Genomic DNA, 27,179 nt, shown 5'->3' on the forward strand with positions numbered 1-27,179 from the left:
CACACACACACACACACACACACACACACACACACACACACACATACAAACTTTCGCCTTTATAATATTAGTGTGATTTCAATAGGTACACCGAACGAATGTAAAAAGCCCTTAAAACGCGATGCAGACGCAAAACCGTCGATCACTGATGCTATTTAGCATCGTGTCTACTATGGCCCTAATAGAAAAATTAAAAATACTATTTTGTTAAAGCCTTTTACATTCACAGATTTAGTAGGTAGGTATATCTGCAACATTTTACTGAGAAAATAGGTAGGTAAACAAAAATACATGAATATCTATTATTTTATATTTCAACGTATACAGCTACATCATAAACAAGAGGGCGGCCATAGACACAGACCATTGACTAAACGAGTCTCGGCGGGGCTGTTTAAAGGCGATAATATCGTGTAATGAATGTAAACGGTACCCCTTCACGACGGAACGGAAAATGTTATCGCGAGCTCGCACGCGGTAGGGGTAGAACGGGCAAAATATAGAATTATGTAGTGAACCCAGACGGTTATAAATAAGGTGATAGTACCCATGTTCATAGTAAATGCTGCTGAAAGTAGGTATACATTATATACCTAAACGTTTGGGTAGGTATCTACTTAGTTACTTACTCTATGGGATTCTCTTTTTACTACTCGACTAAGCAAAGCCAAAAGGAAGGGTTATGATTTTAATACTCTATGTATATTGTATATGTATGAATGTATCACACTTAATATTATAAAGGCTAAAGTTTGTATGTGTGTGTGTGTGTGTGTGTGTGTGTGTGTGTGTGTGTGTGTGTGTATGTTTGTTACTCCTTCACGCACTACTGGACGGATTGGGCTGAAATTTAGAATGGAGATAGATTATACCCTGGATTAGCACATAGGCTACTTTTTATTCCGGAAAACCAAAGAGTTTCCACGGGATTTCGAAAAACCTAAATCCACGCGGACGAAGTCGCGGGCGTCAGCTAGTGTTATATAAATTCTCAATCGGCGGTATAATGAACAGCTTACACAAGGTTACCAAATCATAAGCCTCAATCAAATACCATCACATGCCAAAATCTATTAGGTGGGTAGTTACCTACCAACGCAACACAATATTAACATCCATGTATCAGCCATATGCGTTAATGGAATTCAGATTGCATTCAGTTTATATCACAATACCTAATTGAGTGAGCTTTAGGTATGCCACCAGTATTTGTCATCAAGATATGCATTAAGTTAATTGACAAATGCAACACTAACTACCTAAGGTATAGCTAAAAGTAGATTATGCCCGCGTCAACAATTACTAAGGTGGAAGCGACGGGCCTGCCCGCGAAATTCAAATTTAATTTGGTTTTTCGCATTTTTTAAACTAATACGACAACGTAGGCATATGGCATTTTCGATTGCGACAATGGCAGTAGCATCCTCACAGGTTTATATAAAAATCTTTACTTGAAAGGGTCCAGTTTAAGAAATTAGCTCTAGTATCGACTAATGTGTCAGAATTACTCGATACAGCTAATTTTTTAACCTGAACCCTTTCAAGTAAAGATTTTTATATAAACCTGTGAGGATGATACTGCCATTGTCGCAATTGAAAATGCCATAAGCCTACGTTGTCGTATTAGTTTAAAAAATGCGAAAAACCAAATTAAATTTGAATTTTGCGGGCAGGCCTGTCTCATGCCCCTTAAACCCCTAATTTACCTCCTTAAGGGTTGAATTTTCAAAAATCCTTTCTCAGCGGATGTCTAAGTCATAATAGCTATCTGCTTGCTCAGCCCGACCCGTTCAGTATTTTGGGCTGTGCGTTAATAGTCAGTCAGTCATACATAGTATGAACTAGCTGTGCCCGCGACTTCGTTCGCGTGGAATAGCTCTCAGCGCGCTTTATATAGCCACGGACGCTCAGGCGCGAGGCGTGTAGTACGTACTCTGTACGTTAGAAATGTTCGCCGTGATTCTTTAAATTGACATAACTTTTTTATTTATGAACCGATTGACATGAAATAAACACTAAATGTTAAGTGAAGCTTACTACAATATATTAATAAAAACCGTATCTAAATCGAATAAGCCGTTTCTGATATTAGCGTGCACAAACACACAGACAAACAGACAAAAAAAAATTAATTACAATTTCGGGTTCGGCATCGATATAATAACAACCCCTGCTACTTTTTTTTTATATATTTCCATTGTACAGACACCACTTTTCTACAATTTTATTATATGTATAGATATAGATATAGATTATGAAAGTTAAAGTTTAGTAACAAGTCTGTTACTTATTTCATATAAGTTTTTATTAGAAATGTTACAGTAATTATAAATGATTAAATTTATATCTTCATGTTGTGAAAATAGTTTTGACGGGTTACGTACGCAGTCAGAAATAAAATATTCAAATTCAAAATATTTTTATTCAATTAGACTTTTACAAGTACTTTTGAATCGTCAAAAGCATCTACCACTGGTTTGGAATGCCTTTTCTACTAATTATTTGTTGGATACTGGTTACGTAGCACAAGTTAATTGGTATCTATCATACAAATAATAAAATGTATTCGTACGTAACTGGTTTCGTGGTATTTTTAACCCCCGATCCAAAAAGGAGGGTGTTATAAGATTGACGTCTGTATCTGTCTGTGGCATCGTAGCTCCTAAACTAATGAACCGATTTTAATTTAGTTTTTTTGTTTGAAGGCTTGATCGAGTGTTCTTAGCCATAATCCAAGAGAATCGGTTCAGCCGTTTGAAAGTTATCACCTCTTTTCTAGTTTGTAACCTTCACTTGTCGTGGGTGTTATAAATTTTTAATTTACACTTGTTTGCATGAAATTCGTTGGGTACCTACGTAGCATTGGTTTTGTAGGAGTATTTATTACCTTTCTAGGATGTGGATTGTGGAAGCTAAAACTAATTTGATTAGTCACCTAGTTGCAGATTACCTTAATAGTATAGACAGCATACGTCTCGATCAAATTTCATCATATTCCATAATCTAATAGCAAACCTATTAACATCATGTATCAGACTCGGCCATATGTCTAATAGGATTGCGATTGCATTCAGTTTATTACACACAATCACATATGGATGTATGAGTATCTACCTAGCTACGCTTCAAAACAGTCATGAAGCTATCCATATGTGAATGAACAAACATTATCGGTTCGTTCTCACTTCTCAGTAAGTTCATCCGTCACTGAGGATTCGTTATTAATAACGATTCGTTAACGACGGATAGTTCACATTTATGAACCGAATCGTGTTGAAACCATGAATCGTACTATAAATACGATTCGTTAAAATCGGGTTTACCATGATGTAAACCGTATCTATTATGTTATTAATTTTTATACCTTTTTCAATGAAATTTCATTTTTATGCTTTTCATTGTCATAAATAACGATAAGAAAATGGCCAGAAAACTCCATAAAAGACAACAGACCTTCCTACATTACTACAATATATAATTTATAATGATGATTCGTTTTGACGGATTCTTATTTTTTTTTTTCTTAAAAAATCATATTAAATCATGATCCTGAAAAATTTATTATGTGAAGGGGCCATAATCTGTAGATACTCGTATCTTAGTAGGTAGGTATAGTGATTAGCGAGATACTAGAGATGCTAGGTATAGATCTACTATCTATATACCGTATGATATATTATGTAGGTATATTCTGTGTAGAATGTTGAGGGATTTCAGTATGCTATGGAATTTGCTTACCTACCGTTTGACTTATTGAGGCACAAGACAGTTTATGAAGCTAGTTTAACAGGGCTCTCTCCGTCACTCGTTTCATACCATTTCATACAATAGTAGTTCCAATTTCATTTGAATATTAAGCAACCAAAGTCCATGAAATTTTGCAGACATATTCTAGAAACTAATATCTGTGTCTGTGGTGTTTTAGATTTTTCAAAAAATATGTAGTTTTAAAATTACAGGGGCTCAAAGATTTGTATGAAAATTTTAAGACCGCGTAACTTTGAAACCGAATATTTTAACAGAAATCTGGAAAACCACAGACATAGATATTAGTTTCTAGAATATGTCTGCAAAATTTCATGGACTTTGGTTGCTTAATATTCAAATGAAATTGGAACTACGATTGTATGAAATGGTATGAAACGAGTGACGGAGAGAGCCCTCTTAAGGTGACTGCTAATTTAATTTACTAAAATTATGAGTAATTTCATTAACCTAATTGATTCCTGCTTAGTTAAATGGATTGCCCTAAAGTTCACGCCTTGGTTTATTATGTATTTAGCTACCTATACTTATTTCAAATGGGTAGGAACCTTCTTAACACTTCAATGCAATTAGTTAGACCTACTTCATAATATCTATAATTACTTATAATAAAGCTGTAACTGGATGATTTATGTACATAGGTATATACTTATATTTTGAAAATCTTAATCTCTCCGATTATCATTATCATTAAACATTATCTGATCTATAATAACGGAAGGTGCACAATCAAAACTTAGGTACCTATCATTATCTCTTATTGAGAAACACATATCTACTTACATAATATTTACTTACTGAAATACTAATATAATTATGTCGTAAGCAAATTGTTGAATTCCACCGTTTATAAACGGCATTGGATTATAAACGCTCGCTAGATTGCAAAATGTCGAAGGTATACCTAAGTATATCTTATTAATAAAAACCAATGTTTGTATGTTTGTGTTCTATAGGCGGCTAAACCGCTGATCAGATTGTTATGAAACTTTGGTAGGGTATTCTGAGGGCGCCCGAGATGGTTCCTGCATCAAAAAAACTGTAGGTATAATATATATGAATAAAAAAAACATGTTTGTTTACGGCATTGCAACGCATGCCGGGTACAGCTAATTACTTATAAAATACCTCGTCTTTATGTACTTCACTTATCTAATATAGGTACGCCAGAAGACTAACTTCATCGTCCCTTCATTCAGCTTCACCTACTCGACCTTCGTTTCGCTACTGATATCGGCGGTATCGCTTCGCTTGTATCCTCCTCTTTTCGCTACACTTGGCTTGTAAGCCAAGCCTGCTTCTTCAGGCAGGACCTCCTTCGTTAGCTTCTGGCTTCACATTTTACAAAAATACCTTGATTTCATTCTGGGACCAATCAAGGCACTTTGCAAAAGATTGCCCTCGGAAAATAGCTGTTCGACTTAATACGTGCGCATTTTACAATCTAGCAAGCTTTTTAAAATACCAACGCTGTTTTTAAACGACGAAATACTACTACTTGCCTCTTTCAATAGGTACTCCTATTCTTTCATTAATGCAACGAAAGAAATTTTCCGAAGTGTGATCAAAGAATTTAAATTACAGTTTAATAATGATGCCTCCCCTTGTCCGTAGGTGTGATATCGGCGGGTGTGAGCGTCCCCGTGCAAATACCTTCGCAGGGGCCGGACCTCGCGTCGAATTACTGGGGACGGCTTCAGTGATCTCAGCTATTCGGGTTCCCGCATCGACTTCTCTCGATGCCTGAGAACCCGACCAATGTACCGGAGTCGCCATCTAGCGGCGAAATAGCGCACAATTACGCCGACTCCCACTTGTCTATGAACGCTCTGAACATGACAGCCGGCCATGACAGCGCTGTTTTGGCGGGAGATATGCAAGAAAACAACTCTGTGTCATAAACAATCGAACTGTAATAAATTAGTGTTTTATTTACGCAATACAAATACCCAGTGTTTATTTTTCAGTGTTTCAATGGTGCAACGTATTTATTTATGTATCGATTTTGTATTTAAAAACTTGTTACGGCTAAGCAACTGATGATGTTCAAACGTAGTAGTAAGTTCATGGTCGTACACTTTGAGCTATGTTGCACTGCTACAGTTACAATAAACACAATATACATACGTTCATTACAATAATTTGCTTGCTAATAATCTAGTGTACATTAATAATAAATATGCAGCATGTTTCATTGTGTATGATCGACTAAATTAGGGCATTTGTAAATATACAAATAAGCGCCATCTATTGTTGAGTAGAGGAAGTGGTCTCCTCCGCAGTGGTTTACGTCTCGACATGAAATTAAATGTAAATTGTTTGTGCCAACGTTTGTAATAATTGAGTGTTCCACGCCCTTTGCAAACCCAACCCTTTTATTTCTTTGATGTATGCAATGGGGGTGCAAAATATTAATGCCATAGAGAAAAACGTGGCAATAAGCTTCGTTACAGCAATTTGTTTTCCACCCCTGCATTGAGACAGCAAATTGTCATACTGTACAACTCCAAACTAAGCATGTTTGTATATTTGTATCATAAATATAAATTAATAGACTTATTTTGCAATGTGTTTAGTTCGAAAAATTACAATAGTACACCTCGAAACGAATTAATTTATGTTATTTATTGCGATAAATTAAGATGTTGCTGTGATTAAAATCTAGTTAGGTATTTATTTTTCAACTGTTTGGAAAGTTTTGGGAACATATTCGAAATTTGAATATTGGATTGTATACAAAATAGACTACGATTGTTTTAGTGTTACAGCACAATTTCAGATATTTGGGTACATTGTAAAAATGCTAATAATAATATATTTTCATTGAAATGCAATATGGAATGGTGGTAGGCGTGTAGTGTATTTAGTTTGGAGATAAGTGTAAAATAAATTATTATTCGATTTAAGTGCATATAGATTGAGGAGGTTACAGTGAAATTTATTAATAAATATCGCATTAACCATTACTAGCTTGTTTTAATATAAATCCTGTAAGAAATAAGTTCTTTAGGTAGGCACAAAACAAAAGCTTAGGTAGGTTATATTTCACATATCAATGGATTTTTCTCCTTTCGCAAAAAATTTAATATTGAAGAATGTAAGGACTTACTTAATAATAATGACTATTATTAATAATAAGGTTTGGTCAATTATTATAACTGAATTCCTACAAAATACCAAATTGTCCCTCCAACAGATGGCGTTGGTATATTCGACAGAGCTTTTAAACAGAATTTCTCACTGAAAGTTGCACTTTTTTACTAAAAAAAATAACATTAGAGTACAGTAACAGTATAAAAAGGTAAGTCCTATTCCAAGGTCTTATTAGCTTCTACACCACATACATAAAATGCAATTATTTTTCTGCCCAATAAAATACAAGTGTAAATTAAAAATTTATAACACCCCCGACAAGTGAAGGTTACAGTAACTAGAAAAGAGCTGATAACTTTCAAACGGCTGAACCGATTTTCTTGGATTATAGCTAAGAACACTCTCGTTCAAGCCACCTTTCAAACAAAAAAAAAAACAAAATTAAAATCAGTTTAGGAGCCACAGACAGATACACAGATACACAAGTCTCCCTCCCAGATACACAACAGCCCTCTTTTTGGGTCGGGGGTTAAAAAGAACAAAACATGTGCGCGCTTGTCGTTCAAAAGAAAATTATGCCCGTTAACTATATTTGGGCGGTGCGTATTAATTTTGCGTGTTGGCACTTTATGCGTGGGGTTTAGCTAAGGCGATGCATTGTCCCCCCATATTGCAGGGGCGAACAATAGGATTAATGTTGTAGGCATTATACTGATCGACTTGGTTGCGTATGGACTGTTGGGGTAACTTCGTAAGTATAGAGTGTGTTTTGTATTCATAATAGATATTATAAACGCATTTATGATTATTATGTTTGGAGTTTCTCTACGTGGTCAAATCAGAGATGAGAAGATCCGAACTAGCTCAACGGGTTGCGAAGTTAAAGTGGCAGTGTGCAAGGCACGTTCGAAAAACCCGATAGACGTTACCCCCCCAAGGTGCTAGAAGACCGCCGATTAGGTAAACAGACATCAAACGAATCGCAGGGAGCCGCTGGATTCAGGCGGCTCAAGACCGTGGAAGTCCCTACAAGGGATCTATGTCCAGCAGTGGACGTCGACTAGATGATGATGACTGAAGCAGTCTTAGTGAAACGGTCCTACTTCCTACCAACTTATAAATAACTAGAGGATGCCCGCGACTTCGTCCGCGTGGATTTAGATTTCTATAGATCCCGTGGGAACTGTTTGATTTTCCGGGATAAAAAGTAGCCTATGTCCGTCCCCGGGATATCAGCTAACCCTGTACCGAATTTCGTCAGAATCGGTTACACTGTTGGGCCGTGAAAAGGTAGCAGACAAACAGACAGACAGACAGACAGACACACTTTCGCATTTATAATATTAGTATGGATTTGGTCAACATTTTAAAAGGGAGGGTTTTTTTTTTAAATTAACAAGTAAGTACCAACACAAATGTTACAAATGTTGAGAGCCCCAGCTTGGGTTAACTTTAAATAGTGTAAATAGAATTCTTTCAAAGTCCTAAATAGACTTACAAGTCCCTTCAAAGTAAACAACAATTGGTGATTATCAACGCTCATAATTGGTTTATCTGTCTGTATGTTTGTCCCCTCTCATCTCATTGATTATACGGGATGGCGCAACTGCGTTTGATTTGAATGCTCTAATCTCGTCATGTTTCAGACATGTGGTTTAGAGAATGGACTTTGATTTTCGCAAACACTTTTTTTTGTGAATTCCACGTTGTTTGTATTAGTGTCTATTGAAATCCAATTAAAAACAAGTGAACCTAATAAAAAGCTTTTAAAAATCTTTTTAAAGGCTTTTTTCCGTAAGCACTAAAAATAGTTATGGTTATACTTAGCAAAAGACTTAAGTATTAGATATAATAATTTAAATATTCTTTTTATAAAATAAACGTATTATATCCTTGGATCAGTTGCAGTTGCGTTGTTGCTTATATATGGCAAACTTTTATTATCTTAGTTATAAGGTAAGTATAACTATAGTTTGCGACAGGCCAAGATGGCAATCGTGGCAAGAGGCGGCGGGACGCGCCGCACACCCGCACATCACTCGTGCTCGCCCGCACCCACGACGTCGCAACCCCGATTGCCATCTCAACCTGTCGCTACTATAAATACAATATTACACCAGGTAATGGGTATATTTATGAATTTGAAACAAAAACCAATCTCACTTGAAAACAAAACTTTATTAGCTTAAAAAAGTATAACTTAACACTGAAATTAATCTAACAATCACATACAAACAGTCTTTAATGGTTAGCGCATATTTATCTAGACATGATCAGCCCGCTGATTCGGTAACTCAGTGTCTATAATATTGAATAATAGCAACTTAACTCATTTGACATTGGTTGGTTATACATTGCTACTTCACTGAGTGATACTAAAATGATTTTTTGAAGAAAACCTTCAATGGATTAAAAACAAATGTGAAATGGGCTAGATGGCTAGACACTGAGTTAGCTAATCAACCCGCAAGCATGCCCATCTAAATGTACGCGTACATTTACTTTCATATCACCATTACCACATTTTTCGGATAATCGTTTCATGATTTCCAAATAAATCTTAAACATACTTAGCATAATATTTTGGCTACAACAATTCGGCTGCTCGAGTAAAATCTATATCCATTACTAATATTATGAATGCGAAAGTGTTCCTTTTTTGCCTTTTTATCCCGGAAAATCAAAGGAATCCCATGGGATTTTTAAAAACCTAAATCCACGCGAGCGAAGTGGTGGGCAGTAATACTATAAATGCGAAAGTGTCCGTCATCTTTTCATGGCTCAATCGATTTTGACGAAATATGCCACATAGTTGAAGTCTCTATAGTCTAAAAATCCTATACCTATGCAAAAGCTTGGGAATGAGTTGCCAATCAGCTTTGATAGATCCAATAAGTATTTTGTAAAGTGGTGATAATAAAAAAAAAAGAAGACCCGGCTGAGTTTGTTGTGGGCGCATTTGGAACCCTCGTAGCTTTAGTTTTATGTTACGTAATTAATTATCACCACTATATTGTACTTTAACAATGTCGACCATCAAAAGGAGTACAATTGTACCTACTTTGAATTTTTGAATTTGACTTTGACTTTTTTGACTATAGCGAACTTCATCAAAATCGGTTCTTGCATCCTAGACATAGTATGTTTTTATAGAGATTTTCATCTACACGGACGAAGTCCTGGGCGTCAGCAAGCATAAAAAAATCAACTTCTTATCTTCAGGTAGTTAAATATTTTCATACAAGATAACAATTAGCTTAGATTATCTCTTAGGTATGATTTCTTATTGGCATAGTTCATTCTGGTATTAGGCTAAGCTCGCACTGCGAAATTAATTACCGCACGATTTATTTTCGCATCATTTTGTAACATGGAAATAGCATGGAAATAGTATGGAAATAGTAGTATGGAAATAGCATGGAAATAGTAGTAGTAATAATAGTAGTATGGAACCGTTCGCGCGTAATTTTTTTTGCGAGGACGTGCGGTTCCATACAATCTCCATGACACAGAACTCTTGGGATTACATCGCGCGATGAAAATTCGCAGTGTGTGCTAAGCCTTCAGTTAGGTATCTACTTAAAATATGTTTTTTTAGCTTTATCGATAACTTCTTCCGCGATTAAATCTAGAAATATTCCCATAGACAATAAACGAAGCTTGATGTAATTTATAAATCGAATTTAATAATTTATTATTAAGTAGATGTGTTTAAATAGTGAGCTTGCAAATAATTAATAAAATAGTGATTTACTGTATAAGTATAGCAAAGTCAAATGTATATATTTTTCATTTTATGCTAATAGAGGGGTCCTTTCGGATTGTACGGGTGCAGTGCTGGTAGTCACGCTTATTATGACACCGGGTCTGAAATTAGAAATAAATTCACATAGGTAAATAACATCGAATTAGGACAAACAGGGTGTAAAACGCGAGCGCAGCAAGCGTTTTTTTTTGTAACCTAATTAAAGAAGCATTTAATTAGAACACAACTTCCAATTTGACACAGTTTTGTACAAAAGACTTTTTATAATATATGGATGATTTCTAAATTAGTTTGTTTCAGGAGCTCAAGAGCCGGTTCTAGTTTTTAACCGACTTCCAAAAAGGAGGTGGTTGTCAATTCAGCCCGTATTTTTTTTATGTATGTACACCGCTATTTTCAAGGTTTCTGGGCTGATGTTTCAAGGCCGATTGGCAATTTTTTTTGATAGTAGTAATTTAGAATGGGGGACGAGGGGGATAGGGTCCAGGGTGCTGTGGGACGAAAGATTGGAGAACGAGGGGGATGGGGGACGAGGGGGATGGGAGACGAGGGGGCTGGGGTAGGAAGAGGGGGAAGGGGGGGGGGGGGGAGAAGAAACGCGCAATTTTTAGAAGAACCTTTAATCAACTATAATATGATACATACCTCCTCGTCCTAGGCTCGGTAGTGCCGTAGTAAGATCCAGGCATCCTGGGCCGGACACTCCGAGGAGGCGGGGGGAATGGGGGCCGGCCGCGGTTGTGGAAGTGTTGGAATAGAAACCCGGTCATTGCCAGCGCTAGCCATAGCAGGGTCATTAGTGCGTCTGTGAAAGACAAGTTATGCTAAGAATTTTTATGATTTTTATGATAGGTTTGTCGAATCTGCGTCTTCTAGGTTCGCAAATCGCACTCGACGCTCTAACCACTAAGGTATGAGTTGATGATGATGATGATGAAATGAAATGAATTTATTTAAGTACTAGCTGATGCCCGCAGCTTCGCCCGCGTGGATTTAGGTTTTTAGAAATCCCGTGGGAACTCTTTGATTTTTCGGGATAAAAAGTAGCCTATGTGCTAATCCAGGATATTATCTATCTCCATTCCAAATTTCAGCCAAATCCGTCTAGTAGTTTTTGCGTGAAGGAGTAACAAACATACACACACACACACACACACATACAAACTTTCGCCTTTATAATATTATAGTGTGATTTCATATAGGACAGCATATATATCACTTATCATATGTCAAGAAACGGTTAAGACTCTACCACACCGGTTCGGAAATCAATTATATTGAGAGGAGCCGGCAAGAAACTCTAGATATGATGTGTTGGTCCTGCAAACTTTGATCGTTTCAAATTTTCGGTACGGACAGAAAAACTTACCTCTCCATTCAAAAGGCGGTGACAATACAGCCTTATTGAACTGTGGAACCGTAGCTCTTCTCACGGTATTGATTATTATGTACTTCAAATTGGACCCAAAGTAGTAGTCCATAGGGAATATAGTCGCGTACGCTCCCAGTATCGCGCAGCATAGAATGTTCGAGAGAAAAGTCATGGATGCCAACATTAGGGATGTGATCAGCATCACTGATACGAATAAAGTCCAGAAGTTTAAGTCTGATTGAAGGGCTAATAGACCACCTAGAAATATAAAATTGGTTGCTTTAGCAATAAGGCCGCCCTTGCACCCTTTGTATAGTTTCTTCTGTACCTATCTTGTATTGTTTTCCTGTAATGTGTGTGTGCAATAAAGACTTCTAAAAAAATAAATTGTTGCTTATTCGGTTGTATATTATCTGAAAGGCCACCGTATTTGCTAGCAATAAAACTTGCGGAAGTCAGCTCTGGCAAGTCACTCGTATAAAAAATGGCAAAGTTACTTTTTACTAGAAACACTTGCAGAAATTGACTTTGTTATGACAATGATAGCTGAACTTGCAAGAATTATTGCTAGTGGACTTTAGCGTAACCTAAACTAAAATTAGAAGAGTAAGTTCTCACAATGTTGCCTGTGAATAGGATAGCACTACTTTTAGACTTGTCAAATCAGTTTGGAGAAATGGTGGTAATGGACACACATTGACACAATTTTTTTTAAAGAATATATTTTTATACTCACTACCTATAAAAGGAAATAGTCAAAATCGGGATTTGATCAAATCCCACACATTCAACAAGATAAGAATTTGTTTAACTTACCTGGCAATCCAAAATAAATGATAGACGCGAACAAAAACCCAACATTCAGCGTTGATAACATCACGGAGAACAGTGGCATGCCATAGAACCACCAAAACAACAGCCATGTCAACCCGTAACATACCCCTGATAGTACTGACACGGCTAGCAGAGCTAAAAATGAAGAAATACTTGTGGTAATTTACCACTGGTTCGGAATGCCGTTCCTACCGAGAAGAACCAGCAAGAAACTAGGCGGTTGCACTTTTCAACTGCCCCCCCCAACTGGTATATGACGTCATGATAAATTCAATATGGCGGATAAGACAAAATACGTCAATAAAAAAATACCATCACGTTTGGTACCAACCCAATGAAAGGTTTAGTTGTATATAATTTATGTATGTAATTTTACATTAAAATATTAAGTGTAAGGCCGCAATTACACCTATAAGTTTTACTCACGTAAGTAGCTTACATGATTAACTTACGAAAAAACTTGTTAGCGTTGTTACGTAAGCTACTTACTGAGTAAAACTTTCAGGTGTTACGCGGCCTTATTCAGATTTTAGTTTTTGGACTATCTTGTTAGTTTAGATGACAAACATTGCCAAGCTTGATAAATAAACACCTGAATTCGGAATCCTGTTTCGAGACCTCCAACAACACACCCACCCAACACAAACTACAATTTTTTTTTGTAAAAAATTTGTTTGTTTCTAAAAATGGATACCTATTTTAATATATTTTCTGATGTTTTATTTAGGGATTTTTTCAAAAAATCTCTAAAATTAAAAACTTACCAGGTCGATCCTGCTGAGACAAAAGCGATATTACAATGTAAGTGACAATAACGCCACTGAGCAACCCTATGAGGAACATTTCAGTCTTGAAGAACCTGTGCCCGAAATAGCACACGAACAGACCGAAGAATAAAAGCGAGGCACATAGCAGCTGGGAGAGGAAGTCATCTGAAATCAAATAGTATTAAAATAACAATAGCTGTGCTAAAACAAGTGTAAATTAAAAATTTATAACACCCCCGACAAGTGAAGGTTACAGTAACTAGAAAAGAGCTGATAACTTTCAAACGGCTGAACCGATTTTCTTGAATTATAGCTAAGAACACTCTCGATCAAGCCACCTTCCAAACAAAAAAAACTAAATTAAAATCGGTTCATTAGTTTAGGAGCTACGATGCCACAGACAGATACACAGATACACACGTCAAACTTATAACACCCCTCTTTTTGGGTCGAGGGGTTGATAACAATAGTTGAGCCGTGATAGCCTAGTGGTTAGGACAACCGCCTTCTATTCTGGAGGTCGTGAGTTCGATTCCGTGCTCGCACTTCTAACTTTTCGGAGTTATGCCTGTTTTAAGCCGGCGATGGGTTGATTTTGATGATGGTGAAAATAACTGTCTATTCTAATATTAGGTATAAATACCAACGTGTCTGTCTTTCTGTCTGTCTGACTGTCTGCTAGCTTTTCACGACCCTCGGCTCGGGTGGTGTGTATGGGTGTGTGAGTAGAATAGAATAGATTTTTATTCAAATAAATTTTTACAAGTGCTTTTGAATCGTCAAATAATTTACCACTACTACAACGAGTACTACCGATATGCATACATCGATGGTGCGTATGTGGGGGTAAGTGTATGTAGATGTGTGAGTGTATGTGTGTGCATGCGTGCTTGATTGCGTGCGTGCATATGTGTATTGTGTGTACGGATTTTTGTTTACGGGTTCAGGCTATTCCAATTTAGACCTAAACGCCATTACCTCATGCGTGTGCGGTGTGTGTAAGGCGAAATTGGACTTTCTTACCCAGTAACTCGCACCCATCATCGTCCAGAGGCGCGCAAGCGTACGTAGACGTTGGAACGTACACAGAATACGCACTTGAATTCGCCGCACTGTACGCAACGGCAACGTATACTGCGCCTGTGCCAGGGTACGCACTGAGCATGCGACGCATACGATAACCGTTCTCTGGTATCTACACAAAGTAAAAAATTTATAACACCCCCGACAGCAACTAGAAAAGAGCTGATAACTTTCAAACGGCTGAACCGATTTTCTTGGATTATAGCTAAAAACACTCTCGATTAAGCCACCTTTCAAACAAAAAAAAAAACTAAATTAAAATCGGTTCATTAGTTTAGGAGCTACGATGCCACAGACAGATACACAGATACACACGTCAAACTTATACACCCCTCTTTTGGGTCGAGGGTTAAAAAGGAAAAAGTGACCGACTGATCCATCAACGCAGAACTTCTGCATGGATCGGGATGAAATTAGGCATTTATTATGACACAGACATTTGCTAAGAAAAGATTTTTGAAAATTCAACCCCTAAGGGGGTAAAACAAGGGTTTCATATTTGTGTGTGTGAAACGTCCCCTTATTTATAAAACCTTTCACCCGTATCTCAAAGTAAATAAAGCATAAAATGAATTTATCAGATTGTCGCCTTTTAAGCAAAATACCAAATATTTTTTCTGTTGACCAACTAAAGAAAAATTACTTACATATTCTCCAAATTCAGCAATTCCATCCATGGTCATCATTTTACTGATCCCATCAAAGTAGTTATCAGCGTCATAGTGCCTCTCAGGCAGGTACATTTTGTAAAAGAGAACATAAACCTTATCTATGGTATTACAGACAGCATCTAATGGGTCTCTTGCTGCAGCTGCGTCAACTAATACATAGTCTTTGGTGTATTTGGTCTGCATAAATGGGGATATCGGGAGGGGGAACTCCATGTTGCACCCACCAGGTATTGGGTCTACAAAAAATTAGTAGGTAAACTACAGTGATTGAAAAACAAGTAGTCCAACATGTCTATCTGCGCAGGTACAGCCAGAACATAAGCTACGCTGTGATCCCTTATAGCACAAGTAATCCCGAAAACCGTACATTTGTGGTTCCATCACAAAACACGACGTACGGGGGAGAGGAGCACACCAACTCGCGCGCAGCGCCGCACTCCACGTTCGCCATCTGCATTAGTGTGAGTGTTACATCCGTATGTAGTACACGAGCGCTAGGAAAAATACCTGCGTAGCTCGCACTCGCATTGTAGGTCCAGACGTGACTATTTAACTGCCGGTAATTATATTGTACTCGTATTATGACTACTGTCTATACCTAATGAAAGAATAATATGTTCAGTTACTTGTTGGAATTTATTAATAGAGTTAGCACCGGTAATTTTTAGGGTTCCGTAAAGACGCGAAAGATGCCAACAGTACCCTATTAGTAAGCCTCTGCTGTCCATTCGTCTGTCTATCTGTCAGTGGGCTGTATCTCATGAACGAGTTGAAATTTTCACAGAATGTGCATTCCTATTGCAGCAATAATTTCAAAATGATCGCCATAAATATTTAAAAAGTACAAAATCTTGTATGATGTACGGAACCCTTCGTGTGCGAGTCCAACTCGCACTTGACCACTTTTTTTTATATCACAGTAATGTGATCATTGGTATCAAATGATCATAGACCTTGCAAGTGGTTGTGGTCAACCTGTCTGGATTGATTAATAGATGTTTCAGATAAAAACTATGACTGATACTTTACATAGATTATAATATAGTACCTTTACTAAGATAGACCTTTGCTAAGATTTAAAATAAAAAATGCTGCTTACTCTCAACCTTTTAGGGGGGTCTGGGATTTGATCCCGGACACCTCTAAGAAAGTTAGGGTTCCTGTATGATGCTGTGAAAAAACTGTTATGGAGTAAGTATGGGTTCCATTAAACTACCATCTTAGACTACATCATCACTTACCACCAAGTGAGATCGCAATCAAGGGCTAACTTGTAAAAAACCCTTTACTGAAATTGAATTAAAAAAAACAGTTTTCAACATACCTGCTGCCACATATCCATGCACAGAAATAAAAACCCTCAAATTAACATCCAGATTAGGATTATAAATAAAGAATGTATCCAACTTAGGTTTGACACTGCTGTACATTCCTAAATTACTACCCGTTATGTTCGAGCCTTTAATTAAAGTATTATTGTATAAGGTAACATTGAATAAGTGGCTGTGAACTTGAAATATGATATAGGACACATTCTTATTAACATTACTGAAGTCAACTTGGAGTGTTGATGTTGAGTTGATGGTAAAGAAACCACTGTAAAGTTGTTTATTTTCCCAAGTTGTTGTTTTATTTAGTGGGAGTATTATGCTCACATCTGAAAAGAATATCCTTGTTAGGGCCATCTATAAATTATTATAAGTTATTTACCTCCCTAAATAACAAGTGTAAATTAAGATTTTATAACACCCCCAACAAGTGAAGGTTACAGTAACTAGAAAAGAGCTGATAACTTTCAAATGGCTGAATCGATTTTCTTGGATTATGGCTACGAACACTCTTGATCAAGCCACCTTTCAAACAAAAAAACTAAATTAAAATCGGTTCATTAGTTTAGGAGCTATGATGCTACAGACAGATACACAAGTCAAACTTATAACACCCCTTTTTTTTTGGATCGCGGGTTAAAAAAGAAAGAGAATTATATGGTGCTTAGAACACAGTATGCAGCTTTGGGTAACCTAGAATTCAAGACTTTGTTGTAATCTATATGACTAATTAATACTTAATTGAATTTATAGGGAGACAGTATTAGAAAAAAACATCTGGTTTTATACTTATGTTATTAGTACTATTGTAAATATAATTTTTGTATGTATGAACAAAGGCCCTTTAACCTGAACAAAAACAAGTTATAATTACTCCAAGTACAAAATTAATATCTAATTAAGTAATTAATTTATTAGTAAAACTCACTCTGAGAACTAGCTGTTTCAGCCAATATGAATAGTAGAAGCACTGGCAAAACGTTCATTTTCCACATGCTAGAGAGCGTTGTGATTGTTTTATCTTATCCTTTGGTATTAATGACTTATTAATTAATGAGTCACGCTTTAATTATTCCTTCGTAAAGTTCGTAAACAAACAAAATGATTGCCGATTTCAGTTGCCGATGATAACACATCGCTTGGTGCTTCGGACGTCAACTACAGCTGTTTACTTTGACAGATTAGCGCGAGTGCAGCTTAATATACGAAACAATTACGTTTATTGAAAAATAGGTACTCAACACACTCAACAGCATTTACAAAACAAAGTGAATTCAAAAATCGTCTTCGAAAAGAAAAACTTTGATGAAAAACCACAAGAAAAACAATTTTTAAAGCTGCCACTTGCCACTGACATTTCGTACAAAAACAATAAGATTAATGAGTGAGTAACGAATGAATGATAGTGTGGCTACTGGCTCGATTCAATGAATGAACTCATGAGTAAAAGAGACAAGTGACAGAGCAGATATGGCGCCACAGCCGTGAGTAAATGAAATAGCCTATCTTTGTAACTTGCTGCTCATAATTCATTATTTTTCAATATAGTGAATTCAGTAAGTTATTCATTAATAAAATTAATAGTAGGTATTTAATATTTTTAACATAATTGTTTTGGGTGTTAATTTTTTATACTAAAGCTTTAAAAAAGTTTGCGAAAAGTTCGCCGTGATCTCGATATCGATTCCTTCACCGGCCGCTAGAGCGCACTCACGTCTATGGTATGGTCTTCCCATAGGGTCTTCCAAAAATGGCGGTCCGATCAATGAAGTTGTAGTGTGTAGTGAAGTCTAGTGTAAAAAATTGCAATGATTGAAGTTTGTGTTATATTTGTGAGTGGTAAATACGATTAAATGGGCCATGGGAAAGGGCCAGGATTTGTTGAACGCAGCGCGGGCTGGCGACAAATGGACTGTCGAGAAAATTATAGGAATCTTGACCAAAAGGAGTGGTCCATTTACGAACTTTAGGTAAGTGTAATTTTGCGTATTACAAAGAAATTATTGAATAAAAAAATATTTCCCTAGTCTTTATTTACAGTTCGCTTACGTCGGTACATTAGCAAACGTCGATATTGATTGTAGAACTAGTAAAAGACAAGTTTTTGTATGTTTACGTGCACAACCTTATCAAGAGGTTGAATAATATACCTAGGTAAGTAGGTATAATGTATGAATAAAGGCCTTCTTGCAATTCCTTTAACGAGCACAACGAATAAAGAGATCTGGGCGACAATTACCAATTACAGTATATCAAGGAAACAAGCACAATGAATACCAAATCTTTGTTTAGATAACTTGAAGATAGCTATTACTATCAGTGTTTATGTGGTAGGTAGGTACACAAGTACCTATTTCAATTAGTTACACCATATCCACCTTACCTTATATTTTAAGTACTCGCCTATATTCATGTTATTTACAATAATATCAATAAAACATAAGATTGAAGTCAGTGTAGTGGAATTAAAACCAGTTAAATATATACTGGCCTACATAATAAAACTTAATATCATACTAATTTATTCAATTGAAATTAAATTGCTGACTTTATCATAAAGGCTGAGATTTATAAAGCCAATGACTTGTAACCAAGACATGTCACAATTATATTAATTAAGTAAGTACATGGCATTTGAAATCTGTGTGTGACTTTGCTTAGACTTAAAACAAAGCTAATAAGAGATAGATTTATGTAGAGACTAGATGATGCCCGCAGTTTTGCCCGCGTGGATTGGTCAGATCCCCTGCAGCATCAGGATTGAGGAGGTGGAATCCAAATTTTTTATGGAACAATGTTGCAAAGTTCCCTTAACAATTAAAAATTGTTTTTTATGCAAATCGGATCAGAAATCTTGAAGATATCTGTGTACATAGGTAGAAAAATACAACTCCATTTTACAAAGTTGGTTAAAAAAGTAGCCTATTTTGCTCCTTGGTTAATCCTCTACTTGTCTGAGAAAGTCCCTTCAAAATAGGTTTAGCCATTCCGAAGATTAGTCCGTTCAAACAGACAGGATACTTTAATTTTATTTATTAGTATAGATGTAATTCTGTCTCATTTTAGCACTGTCTTAAATCTGAGCAAAGTCAAAGTATTCTCTACATACATAGAGAAGTATGCTTGATAGATTTCCATTGCGGGTGCTAGATATAATGTCTCTTGAAGAGACTTCTGACTTACACAAGCTGCGGCATTGCTCCGCTTCTATCGAGCTTCAGCAAGCTCTCTGTGACTCCTTTCATGTAGTCTATCTACCTATCCAAGGGCAGTGTCATGCGGGTTATAGAGGCATAAAAGCACTGCTTACCCTACTTTTTATAATAAAATGCTTATTTGCTAGTAAATAGGTTTCTAGCTTCAGACACTGCACACCACTGAGTGTGAGGTATGGAGTAATTAATGCCAGGTTGCCTATATTGTATTACCTAATAAATAACTATTTTTATTCGAACATACTATCTAGGTATCTTGTACCTTAGGTATTTGAGTCCTAAGTAACCCACAGTGCATAATATGAACTATGCTTGTCACATTTTCCTTATTTTGTGTCAGGCACCAGCATTTGGATTTTAGTACTTAATTACTTAACTAGATACCTACTTGGCTAAACCATAGCTTTATTGGTTCAATAATGTTATTGAATATTGGTAATGGTTTATTAGAATAGAATAGAATAGATTTTTATTCAAATAAACTTTTACAAGTGCTTTTGAATCGTCAATTAATTTACCACTGGTTCGGAATGCCGTTCCTACCGAGAAGAACCAGCAAGAAACTCGGCGGTTGCTCTTTTCAATTGTTCAATTTACAATAACAATTAAATTAGTTAACTATAGTAACAAAACAAAAATCCCTGTTACGTATGCTGAAGACCTACGTGATTTTACGTCATAAACTATGGTGACTCTGCTGTTTTTTGAAAACAGGAAAACAAACAGACACCTATTTATCTGCACTTTTAATATGGGTACCCACATTCAAGTAAAGAGTGAATAAGCATCTTCTAGGCAAGTACACTCCATCTTAGGCTGTATCATTACCTGACAGCAGGTCTGATTGCAGCAAAGCCAAGGCTTTTAGTCTTTAAATTAAAAAAAAAAACTATTTTGCATTTGTTAGTTTCACTTACTTATAAAGACACAATAGACAATGTGTTGAACTTACAAAATTTCATTCTCTAGGGCCTAACTATGCCCCATTAAAAACACACCCACGATATTTATTCAGATACAAGCTAGCCCTTGACTGCAATCTCACCCGGTGGTAAGTGATGATGCAGTCTAAGATGGAAGCGGGCTAATCTGGAAGAGGTAATGCAGTTTCACTAAACCCATACTCCTTTGGTTTCTACATGGCATTATACCGGAACGCTAAATCGCTTGGCGGCACGGCTTTGCCAGTAGGACCAGACCAGAAATTTAGAAATTATAAAATTCCAAATCCCTGCCGGAAATCGAAACCGGGACCTTCCACTAATAAGACCACAGCACTTATCACTGCGCCCTGCTTCGCTCTGGTAAAGTTTGATATTCCTATATGTATATTCATAATAATGTAGCCTATATTACTTCTAAATAAAGTAGCTTTTAATAGTGAAATAATTATTAAAATTGTATCAGTAGTTTCAGAGTTTATCGACTACAAACAAATAAATCTCTATGCCTATTTATCTCGATATTACTTAGAACCCTGTTAGATAACAATAAAGGCAATATTATTGTGAACATTTGAAAAATGCTTTACACAATGACATTACATTAACTTCATCACGAGACCGGTTCCCATTAAACCACCGCTACGTGATTAGATTGGATAATTAAACTCAACAATAGGTATAATTATTCAAGCCAAACAAAAACAATTCCATACAAAACGATAATTTCGCAACACTCGGTAAGGGCACATTCACAATAATCGAGTGTAATTGACCGTGTATTTAATTGATCATCAATTTGCTTAGCAATAAATCAAATTTCGTTAACGCATTTCGGTATACCTAATAAGCAATCAGTGCAGCTAAAATCATATTTTGTAATCTAGACAGTTAAAATTACACCAAATTTCGTTCAGGTGTTGCGGTAGTCTGACAGTTGACGTAAAAATCGAGGAATTCAACGTCACTGACTACTGTCACCCTCTGTGCTCGATTGAGGTAGAATGACAGCTACGTCACAATCGTGGTCTACTCTGATTGGTTGGCGCTCGCCCACTATTGGCTACAATGCATTGTTGCAACAAGACCACCATAAATTCTACCAATCACAACAATTGCGATTGTAATAATGATTGATGCAGGGTTTCGTGAATCGACCTGCTGCTCATTATCCCTAAATTAAAAAAAAACTGGTCAAATGCAAGTCAACACGAAGGGTTCCGTACCATTGTGCACGAAATCTCTAACCAGTATTGTAAAAAATTATCATTCCAACAGCTGTACCTGCAAACACAATGCACAAACATACAAACTGCAAGATAATGACGGACTGTGCCATATTCTATGATGTGATCATCATAATTTTTTTTTCTGATGTAAACACAAATTCACGGTTTTCGGATTATAGGGATTTCTACAGTCCACACGTCACGCTCTTGCAACGACCGAATCCAGCGGCTCCATACGACTCGTTTGATGTCATCTGTCCACCTATAATAATAAATCAGTCAAAAACATAATTCGTGAAAATGCGCCCTAACATTACAAATGGAGTCAAGGGAGAAATATCGAGATGCCGGCGAATAATCGCTATCTATTTAAGGAAGTGTACCTTAGGCCATTAAAGTCAAGTGTTTTGGCTTCGGGCCAGACGGCAATCGATGGTAAGAAGGTGCATTGAACCTAACTATCCATAACTTTATTGTATTAACCGACATAAAACACCTCTGTATGCAAGCGTGCACTTGACTTTAAGCGTTAGAATTAATGAGGCAGCGAATCTGAGTTGAAATGGTTTAAATAACTCCAGGTTTAGGTAGACTAGATATTGAAATGAAACATGTATTTGCTTAAACTCAACTCTAAAGTTATTTATTCAAAGTAGGTATTATTGTACTCGTTTTGCTTGTCAGAATTGTTAGATTTGTAAATTAATTACGTAAACTTAAAACTAAAGCTACGAGGGTTCCAAACGCTCCCAGGTGTGAGAAGAGCCCACAACAAACTCAGTCAGCTATTCTATATCTTAGTTCATCATCGTCGTCAAACGATACAGGTCCACTGCTAGACATACGTCTCTTGTGAAGCGGCGAAGCAGCGGGCTCCATATGACTCGTTTGATATTGTTGTCTGTCAACCTGTGGGGCGTCCGCAACGCTGTGCTTTTCGGTGGTCGGGACCCCAAAGTCGATCGGGTTTGCTTAGTTTAACCTATAAAACATTAAATTAAACTCAAAAAACAAGAGGTTACATCGTAAATTTTTTGGAGGGTCGTGAACAGATTTCATCATCATTGCCAGCACACTACAGAGCACGAGTCTCCTCTCAAAAAGAGAAGGGGTTTGCCTACCACGCTGGCCAAATACAGAGTGGCAGACTTCACACACCTTTAAGAACATCAGGCATGCAGGTTTCTTCACAATGTTTTCCTTTACCGTTAAAGCAAGTAATATTTATTACTTAAACGCACAGTTCTCCGAAAAGTTAGAGGTGCATGCCAGGGATCGAATACCGACCTCCGATTACGATGCAGACGTCCTAACCACTAGGGCCTAGGCGATCAAAGCTTCATTGGACAGATTTAGATTAATTTTATTATTTGTTAGACACTTTCCATAATTAGTGTAGTTGTAACTAAAATTACATAACCACTTTTACTGAGATACCCAACATAACTTCTGATAATAGCATTATCAGATGCTGTCTAAGAAGAAACATTACACCGTTGCCCAAATAATAACTCTATATCATTACACAAGTAGGTTATCTGGTTTACTTTTAATAACCTTAACGTTAAGCACATACATGTGAGATAAGAGGAGATAACGGATCGCGTAACGTTATACGACCGTTGTTTGTTTGTTTGTTATGAAACAGATGTAAAGTAACTCTGTCAGTAACTGGGTGTAATAGGTACCTACTGTTGGCATTGTTGTTTGGACTAATATAAAATTCCAATTGACTGAAACAAGCAAAAACACATCCAGTAGGCATGCGTGGCGTGTGTTTCAGAAACCCTAGTTATATACTTACTTTCTTCAGTTTTTAACCCCCGACCCAAAAAGAGGGGTGTTATAAGTTTGACGTGTGTATCTGTGTATCTGTGTGTCTGTGTATCTGTGTATCTGTCTGTGGCATCGTAGCGCCTAAACGAATGAACCGATTTTAATTTAGTTTTTTTTGTTTGAAAGGTGGCTTGATCGAGAGTGTTCTTAGCTATAATCTAAAAAAATTGGTTCAGCCGTTTAAGAGTTATCAGCTCTTTTCTAGTTTTCTTGTAGAAAAGAAGGTTAGATAACCGTTAGGTTCATAATATTATGTCAATAGACAAATGTCAAGCTGGTAAGATGGACGTTGCCTAAATACATAATTATTTATTTGAAAATGATGTTTTGGAAAACTCAGATACTTTGGATCGTCGGGGGTGTTATAAATTTTTAATTTACACTTGTCATTAGTATGCTTAAAAGATAAAACAATCTCAGAAACTTTCTTTGAGATTTAAGGTGAACGCACACTTATCCGAGCCGAACGAGTTGAACGAAACGTATTTTAGAATTCTGTATATGAAAGCTCACGAAACCTGAAACCATTAAAGTGTGCGACATTTCCCCGAGTTGAATCGGCCGAATCTTCGACGCGCGGAAGTGTCCGAGGTTTTTTGAGATTTCATATACAGAATTCTAAAATTCGTTTCGTTCGACGCGTTCGGCTCGTATAAGTGTGCGTTCACCTTTGACCGGCACTTTAGATCTTCTGGAGTTAGGTTTATCACTCATAAATCATGATTTCATTGTCAGTTTTAGGTAACGGCGCTCCATATTAGAATAGCTTCATCATCATCATCATCATCATCATCAGCCCGTAGACCTCAACTGTTAGACATAGGCCTTCCCTAAAGAGCGCCACCACACCCGGTCCTCAGCCTTCCTCATCCAGCCACTTCCCGCCAGCCGCTTTATATCGTCGGTCCATCGTACTGAAGGGCGTCCCACATTACACTTGCTTATACGCAAGTCTTCACTCAAGGACTTTCCGGCTCCAACGGCCTTCGCCTCTACGTCAGGCATGGCCTGCCCACTGCCACTTCAGCTTGCTGATAGTTTGGGATATGTCAGTGACCTTGGTTTTCCTGCGGATTTCCTCATTTCGGATCTTATCCCTCAGGGAAACTCCTAACATAGCCCTCTCCATAGCTCGCTGAGCAACTTTGAGTTTGTGTTATAGTTACTTACTGATTTAATCATGTATGAATCATGCTTAACATGTTAAAAATAACTAGCTTCAGCACCAAATACCTACCCACAAAAAGGCCAGTGCCCAAGTAGCAAAATGAATTACTTATCATGGTGAAAAATAAAAAAAAATGTACCGATGTATAAAGTTTTAACTATGACGTAAAGTACTTAGATACCAAGAAAGTGTCTAATTCGCAGTCAAATAAGAGCGCACCGGCTCAAATGCTCCAAAACAACAGTTACGAGTGAAAATACCGCAATAAAAACCAACTTCCAACCTGTTGCCTGATGAATCACTCGTTCCTCGTCGCTCGTTCTCCTATGCTAGTTTGAATCATTTGTGGTTGGGACCTTTACGATAGTGGCTTCTCTACGTTTCGCTCTTGTAAATATTATAAGTTCAATATTTGCACAAGAATTCGTTAAACTGATATGGAGAAACGTGACTTTTAACGGTCCTATACTGACCGTACTTACCACGCGATTAGTCACAGCCTAATATTTGCAGTGTTTAAGTATTAGGACCGTGGTCTGCGGTTTAAGTTTGTTGACATGAAGTTCGGATTACAGTGCACCAGTGAGTCCCTTGTGCTGTGGAAACTTAGGCTGTGTTATGGGTTGGTACTTGAACATTTCTTTCTTCGTGTAGAAACTAAAGGGATTTATTAAAACTGTCATACCCCTTCCAGGTTAGCCCGCTTCCATCTTAGACTGCATCATCACTTACCACCGAGTGAGATTGTAGTCAATGGCTAACTTGTATCTGAATAAAAAAAATTGCAACTTTTTATTACTTACTTCAGTACTAGTTAGTTTACTATCCCCTTTTTTATTTGATGGTATTTGAGCTTCTTATCCTGTTCCTAGGTTTTTGATAACAATCAAGGATTTGTTTAATGCGGTCGAAAGCTACAAAAGACAATCTGCTTTAATCCGAAATAGGTTTGGCTAGCTTGACTTTGCTCAAACTTTAGACAGAGTTAAAACTGGATAGATTTATATAACAAACATAACACCCTCTCGTTTTGACTGTCTTCTACGCAAATTGCTAGTGCGTTCTAGATCTTCAAAGTGAGATGCTCTAGCTAGTCATCTCTTGCTTTGTAACTTTGCGCTTGCGATCAACTGTTGGGATGAGGTAGTCCCAGAAGGCAACACGCTCACTGAACTCAAAGTTGTATGAAAGTTTTTGGGTCCTTTTGGTCTTGTGAAACTGAGATCAAGAGGGTCCACAAAACCTTGCCATTTAATGTTATGGCATCAGTCAAAGCTGTACGGCACTCGCCGAACAAAATGAAAACAAACCCGTTATAATTAAGCAATTTAATCCAAGTTAAAGCGGTTTCCTCAAGAAGTAACAATAATAGAATTGTTAAGGTTAACAGCCACTTTTACGTATGACTAAGGCTTTGTTGTTACCTAATGTACCTACATACAGTTTGATTTAGTTTGTTAGGATTATATCGGATGCTTGTTGTCGGTTTATTGAACTTGTTTGAATTGTATGTTTACAGTTTACCTATTCAACTAGGATTTCTTAGAAGAGCGGTACTATACTACTTAGCGGCCGCGATATTGCGTTGAATACCGTCACAAGGGTGTTACTGGAACCTTGCCCCTCGGATCAATAAATAATTAATTAATAATAATTACCCTATATGGATTGTCTTTAACAATACTATCAATACAAGTTCCGCGATTTTTATTCCAAAAACGATGTTTTCACACACCCCAATAAAGGTAGGAAGTCAAGCATCTTCTGAATATGCCTCTCCATTGAAGATTTAGCAGTCAGTTTTCTAAACTTCTCCTTGCCAGAGCTGGGTGGAATAGTTCTTTGATTATATTTAGACCACTCCCTTATGTTCCGTAGCTAGTTGTTATCTTCCTTCCCACACCTGCTTTTCCTGCTTGATAGACTGAAATAACGTGTGGTGTAAAACCCCGTACGTCTTCGTTATTCGATTTTAATTCGTCAGTAGGTAAAACCTATACCCAAGTTATTAGGTAATTGTGTGTGCTTTAGCATGCCTAGTAAGGGCATTGGATACTTATAAGTCCACATATACCTCTTAAAGGATCCTACGCGGCATCCTAGTTCATAAC

The 27,179-nt window shown here is 37.0% G+C and overlaps 3 protein-coding genes across 8 annotated transcripts in view; 2 read left to right on the forward strand and 1 right to left on the reverse strand.

Annotated features, from left to right (window-relative positions):
• The window catches only part of LOC123876140 (paired box protein Pax-6), a 94,628-nt gene extending 89,012 nt beyond the window's left edge, over positions 1–5,616 (forward strand). For all 5 annotated transcript variants that reach the window (XM_045922292.1, XM_045922294.1, XM_045922293.1 and 2 more), the window contains one exon: positions 5,380–5,616. In XM_045922292.1, coding sequence (XP_045778248.1) covers positions 5,380–5,468 — 89 coding nt within the window. In that variant the 3' untranslated portion in view covers positions 5,469–5,616. The remainder of the gene's footprint in view (positions 1–5,379) is intronic.
• Positions 5,617–10,213: 4,597 nt separating this feature from the next.
• LOC123876177 (transmembrane 7 superfamily member 3-like) lies at positions 10,214–18,055 on the reverse strand. Its single transcript, XM_045922341.1, has 9 exons — positions 17,608–18,055; positions 16,676–17,008; positions 15,328–15,587; positions 14,621–14,792; positions 13,595–13,762; positions 12,813–12,965; positions 11,994–12,254; positions 11,270–11,429; positions 10,214–10,725 (listed from the first exon to the last, which is right to left on the reverse strand). Exons 1-9 carry the CDS (start codon positions 17,672–17,674, stop codon positions 10,653–10,655), a joined length of 1,647 nt encoding a protein of 548 aa, XP_045778297.1. The 5' UTR covers positions 17,675–18,055; the 3' UTR covers positions 10,214–10,652.
• A 280-nt stretch (positions 18,056–18,335) lies between these two features.
• Positions 18,336–27,179, forward strand: part of LOC123876461 (ankyrin repeat and sterile alpha motif domain-containing protein 1B-like) — a 118,962-nt gene continuing 110,118 nt past the window's right edge. Inside the window, exon 1 of one of the 2 annotated variants that reach the window (XM_045922732.1) lies at positions 18,336–18,649. In XM_045922732.1, the coding sequence (XP_045778688.1) occupies positions 18,540–18,649 (110 nt within the window). In that variant the 5' untranslated portion in view covers positions 18,336–18,539. Of the gene's footprint in view, positions 18,650–25,430; positions 25,691–27,179 lie in introns of those variants that run through there. The other variant, XM_045922733.1, reaches the window with a different exon arrangement.

The sequence above is a fragment of the Maniola jurtina genome, chromosome 21, assembly GCF_905333055.1.
Source record: "Maniola jurtina chromosome 21, ilManJurt1.1, whole genome shotgun sequence".
Taxonomy (NCBI): Eukaryota; Metazoa; Arthropoda; class Insecta; order Lepidoptera; family Nymphalidae; genus Maniola; species Maniola jurtina.

Bases quoted from the DNA above. Each gene is read 5' to 3' on its own strand.
- LOC123876177 (XM_045922341.1), bottom strand. From the start codon at position 17,674: ATGTGGAAAATGAACGTTTTGCCAGTGCTTCTACTATTCATATTGGCT. The intron at 12,966-13,594 runs GTAAGTTTTTAA...CTTCATTTTTAG, and splicing joins GTCTCAGCAGGATCGACCTG to CTCTGCTAGCCGTGTCAGTA. The intron at 10,726-11,269 runs GTATGTATCATA...TTCTAATTTCAG, and splicing joins ACCGAGCCTAGGACGAGGAG to ACCCGGTGTCATAATAAGCG.